Below are 9,597 nucleotides of genomic sequence, written 5' to 3' on the forward strand. Positions count from 1 at the left end.
CTTCAATATAAAAATTAAGTGAATAGAACATGTTTATAATTTTTTTTTATTAATTTTAATTATTTTTATTTTCGCTTGTATTTATCACAATATAATCAAACACAAAAGAATTTTTTTTAAACATTTTTTTCTTTTCTTAATATTTTTCAAAAAATTGAACGTAAAAAAATAAATGAATTCAAAATTTGATGGAAGGCATCAAAAGTGAGAGAGCACAATATGTATAAATTCCATTTAAAAAACCAAATTTACTCGATTATTTAATTAAGAAACATTAAAGACCAAAAAAATAAAAAATAACTTTTCTATATGAAATATGAATAGGAGGAATAAGCATTGACTAAGGAGCCCAAAATTCACAAGGCATAGTAAAAACTAAAAAGTGACCTGCATTACATAGGGTACCCTTATGGTCAAAGGGACCATTCAAAAGGTTGAAAATATAAAAAGCATGTTGGATTTGAGACGTAGATCAAGATGCAAATATTTTGTCTCAGATCTTCGAAGGGACATCATCAATTATTTACCGACAAGGATAACAAACATAAGTTTTTAAGTTCAAAGCCGAAAATTCACGTGCCTTGCATGTGATCTTAATTATAGCTAAACCGTGTTCATTACAAACACTTACCATCATTTCCAAATTGGAAAGTCGCGCCGAAGCGCGTCGGATCGAGATCTGACGGTCCGGACTTGTGCCTCGTCCACATGTTCCTCGATTGGTTTATCTCCTGTGGGCCCGACGGTGATTGCTAGAAATAGAAATTTTGATTTAAAAATGTTTTGTGAGAGGCTGTGAATGGAAATCTCTTCCGACATAAAAATTTTAGCCTAAAATTTTAAAATTTTGACTTTTCAATAGAATATCTTAAAATAAAAATAAACTAATTTATTTTATTTTTAATTAATTTTAATTATATTTTTTAATAATAAAATCAAATATAAAAATAATAATTTCTAATAAGTTTTTTTTTTAATATTTTCTAAATAATTTGAATATTTTTCTGTTGGTCTTCTTAGACTAATCTGAAAATTGGGGCCTCAAAGAAAGTCCTCAAAATGGCAGAACTCATCTTGCTGGGCCGAAAGAACAAAAAAAGGCAAAAATATGTCGTCAAGAGCTGCTTTGACAAGTAACTCGATGGTTATCAATTTCAAATTCAGATCTTGAAATTAAATAGGTGACCAAATTAAAGTGGTGTTATATTCAACACTCAGAGCAAGCAAAGTTAGAAAAAAAAAAAAAAAAAAAAGTAATGTCTTGATCAAATCACTGGATAAAGATAACATGGGGGTGGAGGAAAAAGGAAAAACATAAAGAAGAATAATAAACTTCATTGATTGCTTCTTACGAAGATAATATTCTTACAAGGACTAAAAGGTACATCACTCACCTTGCTTTTTCTCCTTTCTTCATGAACCTTTCAATATTAAAGTTTGGTTAGTACCAACATATGATAAATTCACTAGTCTTATTAACTTATCCTCTTTCACACCTCCTTCTCTCAGCTCAGAGTTAGGAGAATTAATCCAACTTTTCCCTCGTAATTAACTGATTAATCTTGAAGATTAATAACGATCATGTCCAGAGAGGCTCCCATGTGGCTCCAATATTGCTGTCATCGAGGAAGAAGGAGTTACTCTGATAGCTTTGTGGGCTAATTAAGCTATCAAGGGATTCTTCGGAGGAAGGTTGAGGGGACTGAGACATTTCCATTTCCATGCATATCATAGTTACAAGGTTCGCTTGTTGGCATTGCATGTTCACTAGCTCGGCTTGCGTCTTTGCTAATTGTGCTTGGAGCTCGTCAAGTTGTTTTTGAAGCTGACAAATCGCTCCCGCGCATCCGTAAACCGGGTCTCTAATCCTCGCTTGCGCTTCATAAACCATGCTGCTAACTGCATCGGCTCTTTGAAATTCGGGAAGTTCCTGAAAAATTATATAATATTTTAATATAAAATTATTTATATATAGGCGTGGAGAAAAATCCAGTTGGGAGTTGGTTTGTGATCGGTGGTTTCATTACTGACTTTGAAAATGATTTATCTGACAGGTTGATTTACTAACAAACGAGGGCAGTTTGGGAATTTCAGGTTTCCAAATTTTGGTCCAAGATGAAGTGGACTATAATTCGTAGAACACAATCGGATTCGCGTTCACGAGACGCCTGGAATATGAATTAGAACTCGGAAGAATTGAATTGTAAATATGAATGCTATGAATTTCTTGGTTTTAGAGAAAAATGTGATTCATTTTGCATAAAATTACAACGATGCCCTTTTTGGTACCTGTAAGAACTTGATGATATTGCTGGCCCCGAACACACGATGAGCGGTGGTGAATTTGGCGGGGTCGGTGGGCGGAAAGTAGGGCGCTAACACACATTTATCGGCGCAGCGACGCCGGAGAATCTTGCAAGCGGCACAAGGGCTAAGGACGACGTTGGGAGGGGGAGGAGAAGAGGATGAAGATGGCGAGAGTGAGCGAGGAGACGATGATGAGCAAGAGCTGTTGTTGGTGGCGGCCGTGCTGTCACTGCACTCCATCTGAAGAGAAATTGAGAGAAAAAAGGAAGAGGAGGAGAGAGGGGAAGGATCAGGTGGGGAGATGTGGGAGCAGAAGAATGGAGATGAAGGTGTTAAATAAGTAAAGCGCGGGGGGGCAAAGGAGGGAATGGAAGAAAGAGAGGGCAGCGTGAGGTCAGACGCGGACGATCAACGTCATAATCGTTAGCTGGGTGGGGCATGGTTTGGTGTGGCTGCGGCCCTTTTCCGTTTTCATTTGCTCCTCCTCTCTTCTCAAACCTCTTTCACATCTCGTCTTGTAGATAACATTCGAGAAGTATCCATCTCACCTTTAGGCCCAATCCATTTGTCTCCAAAGTTAACGGGGATGGTTAAAACAGAGGATGACCCAAGTCTTTAAGTTAGATTACCTGAAGTAGTGGAAATATCGACTTACAGTTCTTACGCAATCTTAGACTAGTGTTTTAGGTCTAGAGTTGAACTTTGGGCTTCGAGGAGGTGAAAGTGCTTCCATCTCACCTTCAACCCCAAATTTGTTGCAGTTGTTACAAATATGATTACGTAGCCATAACAATTAAAAAATGATTTTTATTACCAAAGACTTTTAGAGATAGCCCATTTAGTAGTTACTTTAGCTAAGGTAAAGTGTTTTTTTTTTGGAGATTGTTTTTATGAGTAGTAATGATTTTAAAGAGGATTCAAATATAAATTTGAAATAAAAATAATTTTATAACATAAAATTGATTTTTTAAAAAATAATTTAGTCGATTGTCTATGATAATTAAAATTTTAAAAAATTTATCAAACACTTAGGACATGTTTGTGAACGGTTGACATAAAAAACATAAAAAAAAAAAATTATGTTTGACAATTAAAAATTATTTTTTGTTTTTTGTTTTTTATTATTAAAAATATAAAATAAGGAGTTTTCAAAAAATATCTTTTAATGGTTCCTAAAAATTATTTTAAGAAATAATTACACTAACATATAAAATATTAGATATAAAAATTATTTTTAAAAAATATTAAAAACATGTTAAAAATATTTTAGATTTGTAAACAAATTTTTATATTATAAAAATCAAAAAACAATTTTTAAAAACTATTCTCAAAAATTATTTTTTAAAACAATTATCATTAATTTATTAGAATTTATATTTTCCGTATCACAATCATATCATTTTAGACTCTCATACGTGTAGGATGCTTCTTTCTTCTATTACCAATATTCAATTCTCTGGTCATCATTAAACAGTCTATCATAATTGTATCCAATGAGTTACATTGTCTAGTCATACTAAATTCCACCAATTGGCCTAACTTTCCAATTAGTAAAAAAATTCCCATTGTGAAGAAGACACTGTCTCCCATTTTCTTGGACTAATCAAGTCACTGCAATTCTACAGAGAGAAACAAATTGGAAAAATCGTCCCACAGTCTGAATCTTAACTCAGCATTAGTCCATTGATTTGACATGTACATGTACATATACGTACATGTCTGTATATATGTTTCATGTACATACACTCTGTGGTCACTCAACATTAGACAGTGTGTAAGCACTAAGCAGTGAGACAAAGCAATATTTCTAACTCTTGACTACTGTCTCTACTACGTGGCATAATTTGATATTAAAGAGAGGCAGCAAACAAAAAATGAAGGTGGGTTTGGTTATAATTAGCTAGCTCGTTCAGCGCATGGAAATGGAAAATATTGGAATACACTCTTAAGTCTTGTGAGTAGCTACTAGCGATTGTGACCCTTTAATATTTCATATTAAGATAATATTTATGCAATTATTGGCCATTTATTTTGACTTATAATCGAAATTGTCCCTTATTTTCAACTATCGGGAAATTGAATAGTCTTTGTAATATCTTATATCTAATAAAAGAAAAAGTTTTTAATATTATATAAATATAGATTTTTTTTAACTATATAAATGCGTTTTAAAGCCGTGTATTTAAGTTTACAGTAAACAATATTTATACAGTTTGATGTTGGGTTATTGCACATGATATTAGAGTTAATCTTTTAATCTTGGTGTGAAGGTTTGTTTGATCCCATAAAAGATATCTATTTATTTGATTCCACAATCTCACGAGACAATATATATACAACATCCCCTTACTCTGATATAAAGTTTTATTTGACCTCGTAAGAGGTATATATCTGTTTGATTCCATAATCCCATGAGATAATATATATACGACAACATTTTTTATCATAATGTGAGAATTTGTTGAGATTTATTTGACTTATGAGGGGTGTTTATCTGTTTGATCATATTATGTATATTGTTGATCCGAATTGTTACACACTCAGTGTTTTTTCTTCTTTTTTTACTTTCAGGTGGAAGAAGTTGGACTTATGGTACCTTCGATTACCCTCAAGAGTCTTTTGCGCGTGGACCTGTTAAAAAAGTATCACCTTTACTTTATGGGTTATGAAATTACCAAAAAAAAAAAAAATTGAAGTTGAGTTTGATGTGTGGAGAAGCTGTGTGAACAAAGTACCTTCTAGTGCAGCTGTCTCAATGGAAGAAGGATGAAGAGAAAAGGGATGCATTAACCATTTGCATAGTGGGCTCCTGTCACTTTTTATGAAGGGGTGATCAGTGTGGAAGAAACCATCTAAGAGCAGAATTTATTTCTTCTCGTTTTGAAAGTGCTTTTACATTAAACTGAAAAGCTTAAAACAAGATGTATGAATATGATCGATCATACATGGTCAAGGAAGCAGCAAAGCTTTTGGTATTCAATCATTCTTATCAGAAACCCCATCTGAATGGAAAGTAGGTTGCGCACTGAATAAATGTTATCTATAAAGAAAATATTCAATGTGGGTTGGGAATGAACACTTGGAGAAACGGCATAGGCAGAGGCCCAGAGACCGTCTCAGTGATGTCACCATGACCAACATCCTTGACCAATGTTTTAATGAAGTAAACCTAAGCCTGTGCGCCCAATTAATCAGTTTGACCAATAAACGTGTTCGACACAATGGGTCGGGCATACTTTGATTGTAATGAACACCTACATTACTTTACACGTTTAATGATGAAAATGAAAATGTTTCCATGACGTTGTTTTCAAAAACACTTCTGTTTTGAATGTTGAATAAATGGTTTATTGCAAGGTGTAATCAAAGAGGCCCACACGGGGTTGTCCAGAAGGTCTTTGGTTCCAGCCAGTTACCCACTCAGACCGCCAGAGATGGTGCCACAGGCTCATGACAGGCACAGAAAAAGGGGAACCCAAAAACACAAATGTCTATGCTTGGTATCAGCTCGTCAAATGGGAGCACGACCCAGTAGAAAATCGTATTTGGACAGTTGAATCGGCTTCCAAGTTGGACCAATTAACTAATCCATCCCTTGTAGATTTGCGTAGTAGACACAAAGTCACCGTGATTTTTTCCAATGTTTTCATTGGAAATGGCACTGTCTTCTGGCGGTCCAGTGAAGGCAGCAGGCACTCTCACTCACGTCACTGAATATGGACGTAAGCAATTTTGGTCTTTTCAAAATCTTTGAATAAATTTAGTATTTAGAATTTTATTACGTGTACCTTAGTTGTAATGTCCTACATCGGATAGGGGAGAATGTTTTTAGCGCTATATATATAGAGGCTCCTCTTAATCAAATAGACGCATTTTAAAACTGTGAGGACCCCCTTAGGCCCAAAGCAGATAATATGTACATAATTGGGTGCGGGCCATTACAAATGGTATCAGAGCCATCCCCAACCACGGTGTGGGATTTGTTTGGCCCCATAAGGGATGTTTGTCTGTTTGGCCCCGCAATCCCATGAGACACAACGGACACAACGTCCTCGTTGTGACATCATATTAAAGAGAATGTTCATAGTGCTATATATATAGAGGTTCTTCTTAACCAAGTACACGCGTTTTAAAATCGTGAAGGTCCCCTTGGACCTAAAGCGAACAATATCTACATGATTAACATGATTAGGTGTGGGTCGTTACATTAGTATTATTTATTTATATCATTTTATCTAAATTTTATTTATTTGTATTTTTATTTAAAGGCTTAAATTTCATCACACATCAAATTAACTCAATTTCTTATTTGGTAAGATCACTATGGTACCATAGTATTTTCCTAAACTTAAATTTACTTACTTCGTCTTATTTTTAAGTAAAAACAATAGTCGGATTTTTTTTTTTCAAAATCTATGGTAAATTTAAAGTCATATAATTTTAAGAGGCTTATCTACACACCTTTAAAAATTTTAAATCATTTTTAATATTTAAATGCTACATTAGTATATAAAACCTTTTAGATGCATGATAAAACTTGTATTTACAATGATATATTGAACTTGGAAATATATTTAATTCTAAATAAATGATATGTGTATAATTTATTTTAAAAAAAAAAAAAAATAGTTGACTAGTCGTGAACCAAAGTGGTTGATCAATTAAATGTGGGATTGAAGGTGAGGCTAGGGTTAGCTAGCAAGAAGGGGTGATCGAGGATTAGCCAATTATAACTTGATTGGTCAAGGTCTCTATCTTCCAATGGTCACTGAAAATTGCCTAAGGACTAGTTTCTAGTCGATCACTCGATTAGCCAATTGGCCAAAAAAATATTCCTAATGGCTCGCCTTTTACAAACTGCTATAAATGTGATCGCTGGAACTCATTGATGGTAGTGATGGCAACTTAACAACTCCATTTATTACTTGCCTAACCTTTTTAAACCCTTAAAAGTGCACTAAATCCAAAGTTGCTCTTCTCGTTTAAGAACACTTATACTCGACTTACTTCACCTATAAAATCTGCTATTGGAACAATGTTGCTAAACAAGGGTAAAATCATTTTGTTTGCAATATCTCTTCTTGGTAAGAAGTTTTACAAAGAGATCATCATGCAATTAACCCTCCCTCTTGATAAATTACATGAGTTGGAAAATTAGATTAACTTCACACAAACACCTAAGCATCGTCGAAGACTAATCAATGGAGCTAGTGACTTGCATTCTAGTAAAAGTCTTGCTACAACAAGCTGCAACATTCTAGAGGAGCATTTTTTCAAAGTTGAATTGTTCTAGTACAACCATTTTTCCAAAATAGCAGCATTTTTCCAAAGTAGTAACCATCAAAACACTGTTCCCTAGTAGTACAAGAGCAGCATTGTTTCAAAGCTAACAATATAACAAAGGAGCATTATTTAAAGCAGTATTATTCTGCAACAATACAATAACAGCAATACAGTAGCAACATTATTCTCAAATTGTAATATCCTAGAGGAGCATTGTTCTAGAGCAAAAATGTTCAAGGGCAGTTATCATTCCAAAGTAGCAGTATTTTGCACAATAGTATTCCAGACTTCCAGTGCAGTTACAACCGAGAATAAGCTAATGCAATATTTGAACTATTTCAGCCCTCTAATTATCTTATTTTCTAGTATTTGATGCAATTTGCATCCCACTACATTTGCTTGTAATCCAACCATATTCTGAAGCACAATAAATTTGAAGTCATTTCTTAGAGTAAGAAGAAAACCTAGCATGTGCAAAGTGCCTCAAGTCGTGCATACTTTTGATGGAAGAAATTAGATTCAGTTGTATTCTTCCAAATACACTCATTGCTGGGAGAAATATTAGTATTCGATGATGGTGACCGATTCCTAAAATAGGATGAGAGCACAATTTTGAAGATGGTGACTAATTCATGTTGGTGAGAAGATTTTCACCTAATCAGACATCCCTTATTCCTGTGTATTGGGCAAGCCTAGGCAGCATGCCTCTCAAATTCTAATTTGTGAATATGCACCTTATTACTTCAACACCTAATGTCAGTCCCCTCCATATTTTTACCTCACTACTTCAAAAAAATTCCTATCAAATTATAGTCATACCTCTCAATATAAATCAATGACAAGGTGAAAAAAGAAAATGACACATAATCCCACTCACAAATTTAACCTTTCAGCACCTCAGAAAAGTTATACCCGGGTGAGAATTTTTCTAAGGTACTGGAAATGGATGTTTATTTGCCTTGAGCTAGTATCGCTGAAAATTAACTTACATAAGAGCAAAATAATCCCTATAGGCTAGGTGATGGGTCTAGAGTGATTTGCCTCCTTGTTTGAGTGTAAGGTTGAATGTCTTCCTTCTGCTTAGCTTGGCTTGCCTCTACCGTACCCCCTAGATCTTGTGTTGTTTGGGATTCAATGGAGGAGGAAAGCTTGGAGAAAGGATTAACATATTTGTCAAAAATGGGAGATTCACTCTTATCAAGAGTACTTCTTTTAGCCTCCCTATTTACCGTCTTTATTTGTGATCCCAAAAGAGTGAAGAGTAGGATCAAGAAAATCCAACAAGAGTTCTGTTGAGGAAATCATCAGGATGGAAGAAAAAAATCCATGCAGTGAATTGGGCAACAGTTTCGGAGGACAAAGTGTATGGAAGGTTGGAGATAAAAAAAAATCTGGATTATTTGAACATGGCACTTTTAGGCAAGTGGCTATGGAGATATGCTCAAGAACACAACAATATGTGGAGGAGGATTATCCAAGGTGTGTTGAAAAAAATGGGTGGAGGATCAATCTTTGAAAGTCTTCCTTTTTCTGTTCCTCTTCCACTAATGCTAAGAGTAGTGGATATGGGAGGTGGGAGGTGGAAGATGGAGATGATAGCTACTGGACCTTGTAGTTCCAGAGGCCCATTTTTTATTTTTTTTTTGTGTGTGATATCATCAACATTATGAGATTACAAACACGGTCATAGAAGACAAAAAGGGAAGTTTTAAAGTGAAGTCATTGTACAACTCTTTATGCATTGAAAAGACAATCAGGTTCCCTGATTATGAGTGGGGGAACTAATGCTCCTTCAATATGAATCTTTGTTTAGAAAAAAAAAAAAGACCAAAGGTCGTAACAATTTGGTCAGTCCAATATCCACCACAGTTGACATAGACATACATTGGAATGAATTTACCATCTCCACCTGTACATGCATGGTGGGCATCATCTAACCAGCTGTAAAATCTGATGCCCCTTTCCTCAAAATGTTGCTATGCATGATGTAATGCAGTAGGCCTAGTA

The 9,597-nt window shown here is 34.7% G+C and overlaps 1 protein-coding gene across 1 annotated transcript; it reads right to left on the reverse strand.

Moving 5' to 3' along the window:
• Nucleotides 1-1,315: 1,315 nt before the first annotated feature.
• On the reverse strand, nt 1,316-2,712 carry LOC100251969 (LOB domain-containing protein 1). Its single transcript, XM_002282034.4, has 2 exons — nt 2,290-2,712; nt 1,316-1,930 (listed from the first exon to the last, which is right to left on the reverse strand). Exons 1-2 carry the CDS (start codon nt 2,545-2,547, stop codon nt 1,580-1,582), a joined length of 609 nt encoding a protein of 202 aa, XP_002282070.1. The 5' UTR covers nt 2,548-2,712; the 3' UTR covers nt 1,316-1,579.
• Nucleotides 2,713-9,597: the final 6,885 nt, after the last annotated feature.

This window comes from Vitis vinifera, chromosome 6, assembly GCF_030704535.1.
Source record: "Vitis vinifera cultivar Pinot Noir 40024 chromosome 6, ASM3070453v1".
NCBI classification, from domain to species: Eukaryota; Viridiplantae; Streptophyta; class Magnoliopsida; order Vitales; family Vitaceae; genus Vitis; species Vitis vinifera.

Excerpts from the sequence above, each read along its gene's own strand:
- LOC100251969 (XM_002282034.4), bottom strand. The coding sequence starts at position 2,547 with ATGGAGTGCAGTGACAGCACGGCCGCCACCAACAACAGCTCTTGCTCA. Across the intron at positions 1,931-2,289 it reads ATATCATCAAGTTCTTACAG|GAACTTCCCGAATTTCAAAG; the intron begins GTACCAAAAAGG and ends ATAATTTTTCAG.